The sequence below is a fragment of the Dipodomys spectabilis genome, unplaced genomic scaffold (genome assembly GCF_019054845.1).
Source record: "Dipodomys spectabilis isolate Male_0828 unplaced genomic scaffold, ASM1905484v1 ptg000098l, whole genome shotgun sequence".
NCBI classification, from domain to species: Eukaryota; Metazoa; Chordata; class Mammalia; order Rodentia; family Heteromyidae; genus Dipodomys; species Dipodomys spectabilis.
In genome coordinates this window covers 12310696-12327763 of record NW_024870775.1, presented here as the reverse complement: position 1 = coordinate 12327763, position 17068 = coordinate 12310696, and the positions used below count along the sequence as shown (strand labels likewise).

Here is a 17068-nt window from a genome sequence, read left to right as displayed (position 1 = left end):
CCTGAGACTCTTTTCTCCAATTAACCACTAAAAATAGCTGAAAGTGGAGCTGTTATTCAAGTAGTAGCCTTGAGCAAAAGAAGCTCAAGGATGGCTCCCAGGCCCTAAGTTCAAGCCCTAGGACTGGTACAAAAAAAAAAAAAAGCAAGGCTAGAGATATGCTTCAAGTAATAGAGGGCCAGCTAGGATGGATGGATGGATGGATGGATGGATGGATGGATGGATGGATGGATGGATACATACACACATACAAAAATAAACATAGCCAGATAGATACAAATATACATACATACACAGAGATGATTAATAGATGGACACATATATAGACACAGCTAGACAGACAGACAGACAGCCTAAGAGAAACATAATTGTGTGTGCAAGTATGACCTGTACCCCAAGAGGAAAGCTTAGGATAGCTAGGATAATAAGCATGAGCCACCAATGCTCAGCTAGGATCCTCCTATTTACACTTCCCCATTGTAACTCAGATGACAGGCATGTACATCTCAACAGTAACTGTTGAGTAGGGTTTGGTTTTGCCCAGATTAACCTCAAATAGTGATCCTCCTAATATCCGCCTCCCAAATAGCTAGGATTACAGGTGTGAGTCACTGTACCCGACTTCCATTTGTTTTCAATATGGCCAATGTGAGCTAGAATTTGTACACATTGACTTTGAGCTAACAGTGAAACCCTTATGTGGGGACTGCCCACAAAAAACTAGAATCAGCCTGGGCAAGTCCAGGGTCTCACCAGGACACAAGCTACCACTGAGCTACTCTCACTCAAGGCTAATTGGGGGATGATCTCAGGACTGAAGACGCAGTGTGTGTGTGTGGGGGGGGGGGGGGTCACAAGATCCTACTCTAGTGAGGGAGTCATGAAAGCCTGCCAGGAGAGAGAAGGCCACTTTAGGTTAGTGATGGATCAATCATCCATCTGGTGGTACCAGCTACACTACAGATAGAGGCAAAGAGATAACTTTACAAGGGACAGGCAGGATGTCAAGGCATTTCCTATTGGGATCTGTAGCCAAAGACTATAATGAGATCATGTGCCTTAGCCAGGGGTCCTGCTAACAATGTGGCTTGGGGCAATGTGACTTTGAATGTCATAGATAACACCCCCCCCCAACCACTTGGAAATGTCCTAAGCTTTGATGGTCTGTGTCCACAAGGGACTTATGTTAAGGTGAGAGAAGTCAGGCCCTACTCCCACAGGCTGGTGAGGACCCAGGCAGCCCTCTGTGGGAACCAAAGCTGCTTTTCTCCCAGGCAATGGCAGATGGGGCCTTGCTCTCTGAGATGATGTGGGTACACCTGTCCTGACACAGAATGGTTTTTCCAGCTTTGGAAGGTAGGAGGTCAACCCGGGCAGGATGCAGGTGTCCCAAAACACTTCACAAGGCCTCTAGAGGAAATCCGGAGGGGCCATGGTAGGGGGAAATCTCTGTCCTCCTCTCCCCCATTATTTCTGGATAGAATCTGTTCCTGGTCCTGTCCTGAGATTCCCAGAAAACCTACACTCCCCATTTCCTGTCTTCTGTTTTCAGACTGATGAATTGTCTAAAGTAGAAGGGTCAAGGTCACAGTTTGGGATCCATCAAGTTTTCCAAGCCAGAAAGAATCTTCCTAGAACCAATGGTGGAAAGAGGGCACCTAGCCAGAATTGGTTCTGCATCAAGCAACACAGCAGGGAATTTGTCCCCAACCTATCCCCAGGAGGCTGTCAACTTCCTGGGCTGGGAATGGTACTGTGCACCCTCCCCTGACAGTGTTTTCTTGTTGTTTTTTTTTCCTACCCAAGGGAAGAGAAAACATTCAGACAGGGCTGGAGTCGAAAGAGATTTTTTTTCTTTTTTTGTCTATAATGGGACTTGAACTTAGGGTCTGGGTGCTATCCCTGAGCTTTTTTTCTCCTCAAATCTAGCTCTCTACCATTTTAAGCCATAGCTCCACTTCCAGTCTTTAGGTGGTTAATTGGAGATAAAAGTCTGGCTCTAGTCCAGAAGAGATTTTTCTATAACCCAGTTTAATCTCTTTAGAGAAGCTCGTGGGCCCAAGAGGAACAGTTGGACTTCCTCATTCCTCCCAGCTACCCATTTCCCTGCCCCAGAGAATAGCTTGGCCTGCCCTGAGTAGCTAGAATCACAGGCATGAGCCATTGGTGTCTGGCTTGATTGATATGTTTGGATGCTCAGTGAAACATAGGAAGCTAGGAGCATCTTTGTTTGTACTTATGATAGTTCATTAAGTTTTAATTGTCTAGCTTTCCATTTATGGATCATTACGTACATGTGAGTTTCTTTAATTTCTTTTCTTTTCTTCTTCTTCTTTTTTGTTGTTGGTCATGGGGCTTGGACTCTGGGCCTGAATGCTGTCCCTCAGCTCTTTAGCTCAAGGCAAGCATTCTATCACTTGAGCCACAGCACTACTCCTGGTTTTCTTGTGGTTAATTAAAGATAAGAGTCTCACAGACTTTCCTGCCTGGGCTAGTTTTGAACTGTGATCCTCAGATCTCAGCCTCCTGAGTAGCTAGGACTACAGGTATGAGCCACTGGTGCTGGGTTTTATTTTCATTTTTTAAATGACACTATTCAACTATCTTAAACTTTCTATGAAGACAAATTTAATTCAGTTATGTGACTTTAATATGTACGTACTGTCTCACAATGAAGATTAAAATGTTTTCCCAAAACAAAAACATAAAAGAATGAAACAATACAAACTTGTATAATGTCTACATTAAAAGAATGATAAAAATAATCTTACCAAAAAAGTCTAAGCTCTAGCTGGATACTGGTGGATCACACCTGTAATCAGAGCTACTCAAGAGGCTGAGATCTGAGGACTGCAGTTAAAAGCCAGTCTGGCAGGAAAGTCCCAGAGATTCTTGTCTCCAATTAAGGACCAGAAAACTGGAAGTGGTGCAGTGGCTCAAGTGGAAGAGCACTTGCCTTGAGCTGAAGAGCTCAGGGATAGTGCCCAGGCCCAGAGTTCAAGCCCCATGACTGACAAAAAAAAAAGTCTAAGCTCATAAATTTAACAACAATGAGGGCTGGGAAGGTGGCTCAGTGGTAGAGTGCTTGCCTTGCATGCATGAGGCCCTGGGTTCGATTCCTCAGCACTACATAAGCAAAAAGAAAAAAGCCGGAAGTGGGGCTGTGGCTCAAGTGGTAGTGCGCTAGCCTTGAGCTGAAGAGCTGAGGGATAGCGCCCAGGCCCCGAGTTCAGGCCCCACGACCGGACCCAAAAATAAAAAAATAAAAAATAAATAAATAAATTTAACAACAATGAAACAAACCCAATTTCTCAAAATTACAAACCAATAAAACTTACTTAAGAGAAAATGGATAATCTGAATAGTTATCTATTATCTATTAAAGGATTTGAGTTTATTGTTTAAAACCATCAAAGAAAGCCAGGCATTAGTGTTCATGCCTATAATCCTAGCCACTCAATAGGTTGAAATCTAAGGATTGTGGTTCAAGCCAGCCCAGGCAGGAAAGTCCCTAAGACTCTTATCTACAATTACTCAGAAAAAACAGCCAGAATGGAGCTGTGGATAAAGTGCTAGAGTGCCAGACTTGAGTGAAAAAACTAAAGAACAGCATGCAGGCCATAAATAATTAACCTTCAAAGAAAACTCTATTCAATGTCTCCCCCCAACACAAGAGGGGTTATATCCAACTCAATTTGTAAGACCACCATTGTTCTGACACCAGTATTCATTAACATAAACAAAAAATATAGACTAATAGCCTCCACAGACACAGATGAAAAGATTTTCCACCAAGTATTAGCAAATAAACCCTGGTAATACATTAAGAAAACCATCTGGCCAGGTGCTGGTGGTTCACACCTGTAATTCTAGCTACTCAGAAGGCTGAGCTACTCAGAAGCCAGAGTAGGAAAGTCGGTGAGACTCTTATGTCCAATTAACGATCAAGTGGTAGAGTGCTGGCCTTGCTTTAAAAAAAAAAATAAAAAAGCTCAGAAGCTGGGTGCCAGTGGCTCATGCCTGTAATCCTAGCTATTCAGGAGGCTGAGATCTGAGGATCTGGGTTCAAAGCTAGCTCAGGTAGGAAAGCCATGAGACTCTTATCTCCAATTAACCACCAGAAAACCAGAAGTGGTGCTGTTGTTCAAGCGGTAGAGCATTGTCCTTGAGATGAAGAGCTGAAAGACAGCACCCAGGCCCAGAGTTCAAGCCCCAGAATTGCCCTCCTTGAGACAGACAGAGAGAGAGAAAGAGAGAGAACCATCTGACAGAAGTAAATGGGGTTTAACCTCAGGAATTCAAGGCTGGTTCAATGCCCAGAAAAACAACCAGCATAGTTCATATGTTCTCAGTAGGACAGAACTTTCATAGCTCTGGCAACCACCAGGACAAAGTCCAGACTTCAGCCCAAAACTCAGGACATCCACACCCTGTCTACTAAGACCATTCTTTCCCTTGTGCTCTCTCTCTACCCAGTCTTGTAGCCTCCAGGAACCATTTATTGTAACTTCAGCTCTGGAGCTTTCTGCAAGCTGCCCCATTGCCCTGACAAACTTTCTCCTCCACCCCATGCCTTCCTGGACAAGGTAGAGGAGTCTCCAGTGTCCATTTAATTCTTTCTCTGGAAAAATTCCCTGCCCCTCATCCTTTTCAAAGCGAAGACAACCATTCCAGCCCAATGCCCAATGTGCTCAAACTTCCAGATCACTTTCATAGGCCATGTCACCAACAGCCTGCTATGTGTCATGCATTGAACACCAACCACTTCAAGCTGAAACTACATCATTCCCATCTTAGTATCCTCAGAGTCTACCTCACAACCCAGATACGTTCCAAGGTCCTAGTGTGACTCCTGGAAAATGCTGGGTAATTGGTGGTAAGAATCTCACAAACTTTTCTGCCTAGGCTGGTTTTAAACTAAAACTCTCAGATCTCAGCCTCCAGAGTAGCTAGGATTATAGGTGTGAGCCACCAACGCCTGGCTTTTTTTAATTTTTTTTTGAAGCGAACATATGCCTCTTATAAGGGAGAATCCAGGCTGACCTTTGTGAGAGATTTCTACTGAGTGAACATCAACCCAGGCTCATAACATTTTCTGAGGAAGACAGGCTTAAACTGGGCTTTTACATCAGTATGGGGAGGCACTTCCCTCTAATCAGAGCAATCAGGCCTTTAAAAACAGAATTCTGGCTGGGCACCGGTGGCTCACATCTATAATCCTAGCTATTCAGGAGGCTGAGATCTGAAGATCTTGGTTTAAAGTCAGCCTGGGCAGGAAAGTCTGTGAGACTCATCTCCAATAAACCATCAGAACACTGGAAGTGGTGCTGTGGCTCAAGTGGTAGAGCTCTAGCCTTGAACTAAAGAGCCCAGGCCCAGAGTTCAAGCCCCATGACCGACCAAAAAAAAAAAAAAAAAATTCTGGGCACCAATGATGTTCTAACTAGACCTGGTGCCCACCTGCATCCCCCAAGTGAGAACTCCCAGCAAGCTCCACAGCTACCAAACACCCGGATCACCTCCTGCGAGAGCTGGGAAGATCCCAAACCCCTGAAGCAGAGGCACAGGGCTTTCTTGGTGGCTGGGAAAACCACACTCCAAGAGGTACCCAAGGAACCCAAGGCTACACAAAGCAGTGCCAGCTCTGATCCTCTTCTTCTGAAAAGAATTTCCACTGCCAGAGGGTGTCTAAGGAGCAGGGCTGGCAGCTACTGCCCCAGGACTTGGGAAAGAATACTGGGGCCAGGTGCTGGTGGTTCACATCTGTAATTCCAGCACCCGGGAGGCTGAAGTTTGAGGATCACAGTTTGAAGCCAGCCCAGGCAGAAAAACTCATGAGACTCTTACCTCCAGTTAACCAGAAAAAGCCAGATGTGGAGCTGTGGCCCAAGTGGTAGAGTGCTAGCCTTGAGTGGAAAAGCCAAGTGTGACGAAAAGGCACTGAATTCAAGCCCCAATACCAGAACAACAATAACAAGACAATATGGAGATGTGGGGGGAGCCACTGACCTTTTCAAGCTTCTCAAAGTGCTCCCGGAGGAACCTCATGGGGCGATCTGGCTTGGCGATACATAAGTGCACAATGCAATCTTTGAGCACCTGCTGAATATTGTGGTTCTGAACGTACAGCTCGCATCCCTTCAGACTGTCCTCCTCCTCCAAGTGGAAAGAGGAAGGAGAGGCCATGATGAATAGGAAATCTTCCTTCCTGCTGAGAAAAATGAAAACCACACAGACCTTAGGAAGTGCACTGCTGGGGCTTAGAAATATGACAGGGTTAGCCTGGTGGTCAGAGCCAAGCGACAGACAACACAGAAGAAGCTATTTATAAGGGAAGCAATGGTGGATCATGCCTGTAATCTTAGCTACTCAGGAGGCTGAAATCTGAGGCTCTCCATTCAAAGCCAGCCTGGGCACAAAAGTCTGTGAAGTTATCTTCAATTAACCAGCGAAGAAGTAGAAGGAGGAGGAGGAGGAGGAGGAGGAAGAGGAGGAGGAGGAGGGGAGGAGAGGGGGAGGGGGAGGGGGAGGGGGAGGATGATATGGGGAAGTGAGGGGGAAGAAGGGGAGGGGGAAGAGGAAGAAGAAGAGGAGGAAGAAGAGGGGGAGGGGAGGGGGGAGGAGGAATAGGAGTGGGAGGAAGAAGAGGAGGTGGAGGAGGAAGCAACAGCAGCCCAAAGTGGACATATGGCTGAAGTGATAGAGCTCCAGCCTTTAAGGAGAAGGCTAAGCAAGAGCACAAGGCCCCAATAACTAATCTCTCTCTCTCTCTCTCTCTCTCTCTCTCTCTCTCTCACACACACACACACACACACACACACACTTTCTCTCTCTCTCTCTCACACACACACACACAGCCATTTATTTAAGAGCTTGCATTTGGGGAGCTAGATCACTAGTTTAATAAACAATGCCCAATGCCTTAACCACTGAATAGACCTTTGTGAGGGTGTAAAATGTTCAAATGGAATTGGTGCGTGATCTGGAAGCTCCGTTCTGCTTCACTGAGGGATCTGAGATGAAAAGTGTGCAAAGATCATGTTGGCTGTTTCCCTGGCCTTTATATGTCCATTTTCTCCCACCACCACCCCCCCTTCCTAAATATACTTGTGTGAAATGAAAATGTTGTCACGACCCAAGGAGGGGAGGGGCCGGGGAGCCCCACCCTTCCCAGGATGGGGGGCTGGGGATGCTTGAGAAGCTGTCAAAGGTTAAGGTGGCCTGCCTGGCAGGAAAAGAATGGAAAGCATCTGGGGGTGGACCGGGAACAATAACAGATCCAGTCACAATAGCTTGGTCACCGGCCTTCCCTGGGGCTGAGACCCCACAGGATGAGAGGCCCCAGAGTTTTCCCCAGACGCCCCGAGATCCCACCTCCCCCAGCGCGGCCTGGCCTCTGTGTGGCGGGGACGCTCCCAAGACAGCAGCCTCGCCTAAGAGAGGAGCAGGTAGCGCCGCCCCCAGCCCGCGTGGGGCACACAGGGCGGGCGGGGACCCTGCTGGGCCCGTCCTGTGCCCCCCACGCCGGGGTGTGGGGGGGGGCGCGCGGCCTGGCTCCCCGGGACGGGCCTCCCTCCTCCCCGCCGCTGCGGGGGGGGGCTTCCCGCGGCCCAGCGGCCCCCCAAAATGCCCGCCTCTCCCCGGGGATGTCCCCCAACTCCCGGCAGGGCCGGGGTACCCACGGAGACCCCAGCTCGGATGCCCCACCCCAGTACCTGGATGCGCGGCGCCGGGCCCGAGGCGGCTGCGCGCGGACGGCGGGAGCGCGGGGATGGTGGGGACGCGGGGGCGCGGGGACGGCAGGGACGGCGGGGCGCGGGGACAGCGGGGACGGCGGCTGTGGGTCCCCCCCCCCCCCCGCAACGCCGCAGCGCCGCCTTGCGCCCGCCCCGCCCCGCGCCGCCCGCACGCGCGTCTCCTCACCGACCCCTAGGCCCCCTCACTCTTGGCTTGCCTCCTCTTCATCACCTTTCCACTTGGCCTCCCTGCCCACACCCGCCCACCCCTCCACCTCTGCCCTGGACTGGGGGTGGGGGGGTCACTACTGGGCCAACCCAGCACGGGAGGGGGGGGTCCCTCCTGAAAGGCCCAGCACCTAGGCTCCCCTGCGTTCACCCTGCAGCATGCACCTTGCAACACAGGGGGCTCCCATACTGCCTCCAAGGGAACCCTGCCCCCCTTTGCTGGCCTGAACTGCAGTCACTCTAGGGGGTGGCCTCCAGCGGCACTGACATCCAAAGCCTAGAACTAACAGGAAAAAGAATTTTTTTATTTTTTATTTTTTGGTCAGTTATGGGGCCTGAACTCTGGGCCTGGCCTCTGTCCCTCAGCTCTTCAGCTCAAGGCCTAGTGCTCTACCACTTGAGTCACAGCACCACTTGTGTATTTTTCTGCTTATGTGGTGCTGAGGAATCAAACCCAGGGCCTCATGCATGCAAGGCAAGCGCTCTACCACTGAGCCACCTTCCCAGCCAGAAATTTCTTAACTTTCTTATTTATTTATTTAATTTTTATTTTGTCAGTCCTGGGGCTTGAACTCTGGGCCTGGGCGCTGCTCCCCAGCTCTTCAGCTCAAGGATAGTGCTCTACTACTTGAGCCACAGCACCACTTCCAGTTTTTCTGAGTGGTTTATTGGAGATAAGAGTGTCACAGATTTTCCTGCCCAGGCTGGCTTTGAACGGTGATCTTCAGATCTTAACCTCCTTAGTAGCTAGGAGGACAGGTGTGAGTGCTTGGCGCCCGGCTAACTTCCTTATTTACTTTTGTTTGTGCCAGTACTAGGGCTTGAATTTAGGGGCCTGAATGCCTATCCCTTAGTTTTTGCTTTGTGGTTTTTTGGGTTTTGTTTTACATTCCAGGCTTGGTGCTCTACCACTTGAACCACAATACCACTTCCAGTTTTCTGGTGGTTTATTGGAGATGAGTCTCACTGACTTTCCAGCCAGGGCTGGCTTTGAACCATGATTCTCAGATCTCAGCCTCCTGAGTAGCTAGGATTACAGGCGTGAGCCACCAGTCCCCAGCTCTTAATTTTCCACTTTTCCCCTTTAATTTTCTATTGCCCAGCACCTTATTTTGTCACCATTTGCCAGTGAGGGGACGGACACAGACTTCCCTTCTCTTTCCTGGAAGCATCTCCACTCCAGGAAAGAGGGTGTGGGGCCCAGGTATAGAGGAAAGACATCTCCCCTGTCTTCACATACCTGTCCCCCCAGCTCCTCCCACTCACATGTCATATTCACCTGTCCACATTACTAGTTCTCCCCATAGGGCACCAGCCTTGCCTGTGTATCCCAGCCTCTTCCTACAAGTAGAGGCTATGCTCAGGTTTATGGAAGAAGCCTTCCTCCAGGGTGCCTCCCTTGCCCCAGTCCACACCACAGGCAGGCACTCTAGACCTGGGCATACCTGTTGAAAAGGTCCTTTTTTTTTTTGAAATTCTGTTTCAACTGAATCAGAACTTGCATCCCCGGGCTGTAACTTAAAATCTTGAGCTGTCACCTGCTTATTTCCCCTCATTTCTCTCTTCTTCTAAATTCTGCTGCTGAAAAAGAATCGGGTTTCACCTGCCCAAGGCAATTCTCTGGTTCTGAAGCATGGGCACCCTAGGGCTTACTGTTGCTCTTATGGGCTCTCCTAGGATTCCCTGAAGATCCCTGTAAAAACACCCACCCCCAATTACATTGTTCCCTGGGGGAGGGAGGAGCCATCTCTGGCCAATCTCAGTTCTGAGGCCTACTGAGCACTTTGCCCCAGCAGAGGATCCCGTGCAGGATACCTTTCCAGGCAAGGACCTCCTGGATGCCCTCTCAATGATGGCTGCTACTGCTAAGTTCCTGTCCTCACTCCACCAAGATCTTCAGATCTCAGCCTTTGGGTAGCTGAGCCACTGGTGTCCGGTTCACAGCTGCATTCCTGTAGGTATCACTGACTAGCCACTTCCCTGGACCAGCTCCCCAAGACTCATCTTTCTACTCGCCTAGGACCTTGCCGAGCACCCGGAAATGTCACATGCCAGATAAGTATTTGTCAAGTTGGAAGAATGAATGAGCAAACAAAGCATTATTTGCTAAAATCAGTTTCTTTATACTGGTGAAATATTTTAAAATACACAGAATCATGGCACTGGGCAGGCAAGGTCAGATAGAGACTGGCTATCTTTTGCCCTTGCCCTTTGTGGCTACGTAAGACATACTCAGTGAAGGAAGTTAAACCAAGTTTTAGACAGCTTTGGTCACATTTTGGTTCAAACATAGATTAAAAATTTTTTTTTTTAATTTTCAGGCATTGGGTAGAATTCAAGGCCTAGGACTGTCCCTGAGCTCTTTTGCTAAAGGTGAGTGTTCTACCACTTTGAGCCACAGTGCCACTTCTGGTTTTCTGGTGGCTAACTGGAGATAAGAATCTCATGGATTGGCTTTGAACCATGATCCTTAGATCTCAGCCTCCTGAGTAGCTAGGATTATAGGCGTGGGCCATCACTACCAGGCTAACCATATTTTTTAAAGTTCCATAGTTAAGATATAAGCCCAAGCCAGCTACCAGTACCTCACACCTGTAATCGTAGCTATTCAGGAGGCTGAGATCCAGAGGAACTGAGGTTTTTGCCTTGATTAAGGCAGAAAAGTCTGTAAGACTCCATATCCAAGTTGCAGAGTGCCAGCCTTGAGCAAGAAAGCAAAGGGTCAGTGCCTAGCCCTGAGTTCAAGATCTACTGTTGTATGTATGCGTGCATAAACATGCACACACATACACACACAAATCTTAAAAAGAAAAAAGGATCATTTCTGTTTACAGGTCTGAAGATCCAAGATAAAACAGCAACCTGTGGTGATGACCTTCCTGTGATCAGAGTCCTGAGGCATCACGGGCAATCACATGGTGAAACAGCGAGTGTGTGTGCACACACATGTGCTTGGATGTGCATCTGTGTGTGTGCACTGTGTCTTCTGGACTAGCCCTGGGGGTTTTGCCTGATGATTTTATCCAATCCTGGCCCCTCTCTAGCCTCCCACTTCTAACCACTAATGCCAATATCACAGTCATCTTCTCTTTTATGCCAGTTGTTAGTCTTTACATTCACCTGTTCTTGATACAACAGAGATTTCTAAATGTCTTCTAGATGTCTGGGTTATTATACCTGGAGAGTCCTGACTCTGCTAAAAAAAAAAACAAAAAAAAAACCCTTTGCATTATCAGGTAGCTGCTCCATTCAGGTATGGCATTGGGGGTCTGCTATTCCAAAGTTGGACTTGTCTTTAGGGTTCTTGCCTTGCCTTCCTGGAGCAGGGGACAGGGATGGGGGTGCTCCATCCCTGCTGGTGCTGCCTGCAGGGTCATGATTCCCACTGGGTCACCCCATGTGTGACAAGGTCAGGTGAGCCTGTGGGGGGCAGGGGAAGATGGTGTCACAGAGGAAACATGGTGGGGTGATGGTGGAGCTCCTTTCCTCATTAGCTATAGAGTTACCTTTGCGGTGTTTAGTTGGGAGGGATGGGAAAAGGTGACACCTTCTACCCTCATGGTCCTTGCTTCTACTACTCCCTCACTCTTCCTCCTCCTTCCTCTTCCTCTCCCTCCCCATTCTTCTCCTTCTTTCCCTCTCCCTCTCCTACTGGGGTTTGAAATCAGGAGCTTGCACTTGCTGGGCAGGCATTCTAACACTTGGACTTTCCAAGAGCCTCACTGGCCATCTCAATCTGTCCCTCAACGGGCACTATGAGGGCCTTTAAAAAGGTAAACCTGGGGCTAGGATGTAGTGCAGTGGCAAAGCACTTGCCTAGCAAGTGCAACATCCTTGATTTGATCCCCACTGCCAAAACAAAACAACCCCCCCACCAAATCCCTAAGAACTGGGTGCTGGTGGCTTATGTCAATAATCCTAACTACTCAGGAGGCTGAGATCTGAGGATTGTGGTTCAAAGCCAGCCCACGCAGGAAAGTCTGTGAGACTTTTACCTCCAATTAACCACCAGAAAACTGGAAGTGGCGCTGTGGCACAAGTGGTAGTAGAGCTCAGTGTCAGCTCCCAGGCCCAGAGTTCAAGCCCCATGACCGACCAAAAAGAAAAAGCTAAGAAAAAAATTTGGATGCAAAACCTGATCCCTCAAACCACCTAAGACCTTTCTTCAGCCCTACTGCTATGAGACAGATGCCCTGCAACCCCTTGCTCCTTGGAGACTTCTCTTCCCTTCCAGGGACAGTATCAGCCCCCCTCCTGAGCCTGTTGATGGCTGTGTTCATAGTCACAAAACCTTCTCCCAATGTGTACATCTGTCCCCTATTCCCTTTCTCCTAAGGGTGGCAGTCTTAGGGACCACCCCTATGACCTCAATGCAAAGAGCCTCCAAACAAGCTCACATTCTAAAACACTGGGATTATGAATTTGGGTGTCCATAACACCTACTACAGGGCCTTTGCCCAGGCAATTTCTTCTCTCAGCAGCCTCTTGGCTACCTATAGTCTATGTCATCTGGTTAGCTGCTGATGCTCCCCTAGGGAAACTTTGATCAGCTACTAGGATCCTTCCAAACCAGGACCTAAGGAAAGAAAGAACCAAGGCTCTAGAGGGCTTCCTACTCATATTAAAAAACACAGCCATTAAAAAAAAAAAAAAACAGCCATTACATCTTTTTTTTTTTTTGGTCGGTCGTGGGGCTTGAACTCTGGGCCTGGGCGCTGTCCCTCAGCTCTTCAGCTCAAGGTGAGCGTGCTACCACTTGAGCTACAGCGCCACTTCCGGTTTTCTGGTGGTTTATTGGAGATAGGAGTCTCTCGGTCTCTCCTGCTCCGGCTGGCTTTGAACCGCGATTCTCAGATCTCAGCCTCCTGAGTAGCTAGGATTACAGGCGTGAGCCACCAGCGCCCGGCTACATCTTAACAATAGCATTTGGCAAAACAAATATCAACAACTAAAAAAAGAAAGGTGTCATTCAAAATGAAGTCCAGCCCCTAAAATTAAGGATATGTGGTTGGGCACCAGTGGCTCAGGCCTGTAATCCTAGCTACTCAGGAGGCTTAGATCTGAGGATCACGGTTCAAAGCCAGCCTGGGCAGACTCTTATCTCCAATAAACCACCAGAAAACCAGAAGTGTTGCTGTTGCTCAAGTGGCAGAGTGTTAGCCTTGAGATGAAGAGCTCAGGGACAGTGCCCAGGCCCGGGGTTCAAGCTCTTCCACCACCACCACCAAAAAAGGATATGTTTGGGAAATGCTTAGTTGCCTATATTTGGGGATCCAGCCATCTACTTACTGCAGAACACCCCACTCCCCACTCCGGTCCCTGCTCTGCCTTGATCACTTAACTTTAGTACTCTTTATTGTCTCCTGGCCTGTGTGAGTAGGATTATAGGCTATAGCCACCAGTGCCCTGTGCCTTTTTGCTTTTAAGTTGTTTATGAGACTGTCTTGTCACCTTTGCCTGGCCTGGTCTTGAACTTGCAGTCCTACTGTCTTGTCTCTGGAGAAGCTGGAATTACAGGCTGTAGCTACAACCTACTTAGCCTCCTGGGAACTGGTGAGCCACCACCTGCGGAACTGGGAGGCAGAGCTAGGGTAGGTGGGGTGGAAGGACCAGAGAGCGCGTCCACGAGGAAGCGCGTCCACGTGAGCCCCAGTCCGGTCCCATGAACAGGCTCGCTCCGCCCCTCCTTCACCCAACGCGGACCTTATCCCCGCCCACGTCTTCTGACTCCGCCCCCTGTATTAGCCACGCCCAAAGCTCCAAGGCCCTTTGCCCACCCTCTCATCATCGCCCCGCCCCCGAGTCCCGCGTGCTGTCGCGAGCGACCAGCAAAGCCACTCCTGCCGGAAGACCTGCCGTAATCCGCGCCCCAACCGTCGTGAAGTGCGCGGGTTCCCTTAGTGACAAGTAACGCGCGGAAGATGGCGGCGCCGACGGAGGTAGCGATGGCTGCGGGCCCCGCGGAGGCGACCGAGGCGGCCGAGCTGAGCCGCGCCCTGGGCCGCCTGCTGCCGGGGCTGGAGGCTGACAGCAAACTGGGGCGGCGGCGCGCGTTGGAGGCCCTGGAGCGCGCGCTGGACACAGCGGCGGGGCCCGGCTCTGACCCCGTCACCTTTCAGGGTCCCTGGGCTGGCCTACTGCTTCCGCGCCTGCTGCGCCTCCTGGCCGACCCCGCCGAGGGCTGCCGCGCGCTGGCCGTGCACCTGTTGGACCTGGGCTTGCGCCGCGCCGCGCGGCCTCGCGACTCCCTGCCGCGCCTGCTGCCCGTACTTGCCGCGCGTCTGGTCCGGCCGGAGCCCACGCGGCCGCCGCCCGAGCCCTGCGAGGAGCTGCGGCTGGCGCTGGTGCAGCTGCTCGGCTTGGCGGTGAGCCTGGGCGGCGCGGCGCTCGCGCCACACCTGGACGACGCGGTGCGCGCGCTGCGCAGCACGCTGCTGGACCCTTTCGCTGCCGTCCGCCGGGAGAGCTGCGAGTGTGCGGCCGCCCTGGCGCGCGCCACGCCGGGTAAGCCCCGTGATCCCTGTACCTCTGCTTCTGTGGCCCCAGACACATGCCGCGTGAGCCCCCTGTGGTCCGTGCCTCCCCACCAAGGTCCCAGGCCCACTTGGGTGAGCTCCCCACTCCTGTCCGTCCTATTCTTAATCTGAAGAGCCTGCTACGGTTCAGTCCTTTCTGGTGACTGTGCGTGCAATCTCCTTTGGCGACCTCTCCTGGCAAACTCCAACCCAGGCTAGATGAAATCCCAGCGACCCTAGTTCCCCGCACATGTTCACCGGTGCAAGTTCCTCTCCGGAACTCTCACCTGTAGCTCCTGCCCTGATCCCCAGAAAGTGCAGAAATTCTTTTTAATGGGGGTGATTCGGTGACTTTTATGGAAAAGATTATGGAACTGGCTTGGAGACACTGCTCAGAACCTCCACTTTGGCCCTATTCCTCTATTCCAGTACACATATGTGTCTTTGGCTTGGGCCACTGTCATCCTTAAGTGGAAGGAGGCTGCCTTTCTCTTCTTCCCTTTTAGTCCAAACTCCTGTTGAAAAACAGGCCCATCTGATGAGGACAATCCCTTCTGTCTCAGGCTAGGATTGCAGAGTTGCAGGACACTGGTTAGTGTGGAAAGAACGCTTTGTAAAGAAGAAACATTTAAGTTGAAAATCTATGGCCAAAAGAGAGCCAGCCTTGAAAAACCTGGAAGTCAACCAGAGTCCTGGAGGGAAAGGCTGAGGAAAGAGACAGCAAGGGCTTCCTGATGATCATTGTGGGTTTTTTGTTTTGGGCCAGTTCTGGGACTTGAACTGGGCTTTATGCTCTTGCTTGGCTTTTTCCACTCAAGGTTGGCTCTCTGTCACTTGAGCTAGCCCTCCACTTTGCTGGTTAATTGGAGATAAGAATCTCACAGGCTTTTCTGCTGTGACTGGCTTCAAACTGCAGTCTTAAGATCTCAGCCTCATGAGTAGTGAGAGTTATAGTGCCCAGTTGGGGGTTATTGTTTATGTTGAATGGCCAGAAGAAGATGGCCCTGTGGTGGTGGCTGCAGAGCTGGGCTGGGGTGAGGCTCACAGAGGATGCCCTGGTAACCAGTGGCCTTCCAATCCTGCAGACCACTTCCACATGCAGTCGGAATCTCTGATTGGCCCCCTGATGCAGACCATCTCCCACCAGCACTGGAAGGTCCGGGTGGCTGTCATTGAAGCCACAGGGACCGTGATCCAGTTTGGCAACGGGAAGTCTGTGGATGATATTCTTTCCCACTTTGCTCAGCGGCTCTTTGATGACGTCACTCAGGTAACAGGCTTTCCCTGCCAGACAGTAGGTCCCATTTGTAGCAGCAACCTGCTGATTGTCTAGTTCTTGTCTCTTCTCAAAGGTGTCCTGTGTACCACATTCCCCTTTCACCAAGTAGAAGGGTGTTCCTGTCTCATATCTAGAAACTAGGGGAAATTGGATTGGCTCTGTGAGGGGGGTGGTACTGGCACTTGAACTCAAGGCCTTGTGCTCTCAATTGACTTTTTCATTCTACCACTTGAGCTAGTCTTCAGTCCAGCATTTTGCTGGTTAATTGGAGATAAGAGTTTCATAGATTTTACTTCCTGGGCTGGCTTTGAGCCACAATTCTCAGATTTTAGCTTCCTGAGTAACTAGGATTACAGACATGATTCCAGCACCCTTCAAAATAAGTTGTTTTAACTTTAGCATCTTCCCAGGGAATATAGAGCAGGATTACTCCTCTAACTGCTGTCCATCCAAAGTGATTTTTTGGGGGAAAGGGGGTGGAGGTCTGGTTTAGGGCTTGAACTCATGGCCTGGGCACTGTCCCTGAGCTTCTTTTGCTCAAGACTAGCATTCTACCAGTTGAGCCACAGCACCACTTCTGCCTATAGGGTACTGAGGAATGGAACCCAGGCCTTCATGCGTGCTAGGCAAGCACTCTACTACAAAGCCACATTCCCAGCCCTCCCTGAGCTTTTTTTCTCTAGATTAGCACTCTACTACTTTGAGCCACAGCTTCACTTCCAGTTTTTAGGTAACTAATTGGAGATAAGAGTTTCACAGACTTTACTGCCCATGCTGGTTTTAAACTGCGATCCTCAGATCTCAGTCTCCTGAGTAGCTAGGATTACAGGTAGATCAGCACCTGGCTTCTTGCTCTTTTTGATGATTGATCAGTTCCCAATGAGACAACCAAAGTTGGCACTTGTCTGTGCTGTATACCAGGCTTAGGTGTCTGTGCAGGTTACCAGCTTCATTCACTTTACACTGTTCTTAAATCCATGCTGGCTATGGGATTAAGAAGTGTGTATTTTTACCACATCAAAACACTGGTCAGATGTTGTTTATGACCTGACGCTCCTACTAGCTGGCTGTAAACTTGGCCACCTTATAAATGAGAGCTTACCTCACACCAGGAACCTCTACCCTAACAACTTACCTACATCTTTCTCATGACTCAAGATCTTATAACATGTAGTGTTTGGCATCTGTTTTGTGTCATTTGTGTGTTTTCCATATTTACCCACATTGTGGTAGGTGTCAATGCTTTGTTCCTTTTCATGGCTGAGTAGTATTTTGCTGTGAGCATTCACCACATTGTGTTCATTTGTAGA

The 17068-nt window shown here is 49.9% G+C and overlaps 2 protein-coding genes across 6 annotated transcripts in view; one reads left to right on the top strand and one right to left on the bottom strand.

Moving 5' to 3' along the window:
- Prkar1b (protein kinase cAMP-dependent type I regulatory subunit beta) overlaps window positions 1-7755 on the bottom strand; it is an 83666-nt gene extending 75911 nt beyond the window's left edge. Inside the window, exons 1-2 of one of the 3 annotated variants that reach the window (XM_042686689.1) lie at window positions 7708-7755; window positions 6010-6208 (exon numbers count right to left, since the gene is read on the bottom strand). In XM_042686689.1, the coding sequence (XP_042542623.1) occupies window positions 6010-6186 (177 nt within the window). In that variant the 5' untranslated portion in view covers window positions 6187-6208; window positions 7708-7755. Of the gene's footprint in view, window positions 1-6009; window positions 6209-6939; window positions 7022-7707 lie in introns of those variants that run through there. The other 2 variants (XM_042686691.1, XM_042686690.1) reach the window with 2 other exon arrangements.
- Window positions 7756-13865: 6110 nt separating this feature from the next.
- Dnaaf5 (dynein axonemal assembly factor 5) overlaps window positions 13866-17068 on the top strand; it is a 36473-nt gene continuing 33270 nt past the window's right edge. For all 3 annotated transcript variants that reach the window (XM_042686688.1, XM_042686686.1, XM_042686687.1), the window contains exons 1-2: window positions 13866-14468; window positions 15565-15749. In XM_042686688.1, coding sequence (XP_042542622.1) covers window positions 13886-14468; window positions 15565-15749 — 768 coding nt within the window. In that variant the 5' untranslated portion in view covers window positions 13866-13885. The remainder of the gene's footprint in view (window positions 14469-15564; window positions 15750-17068) is intronic.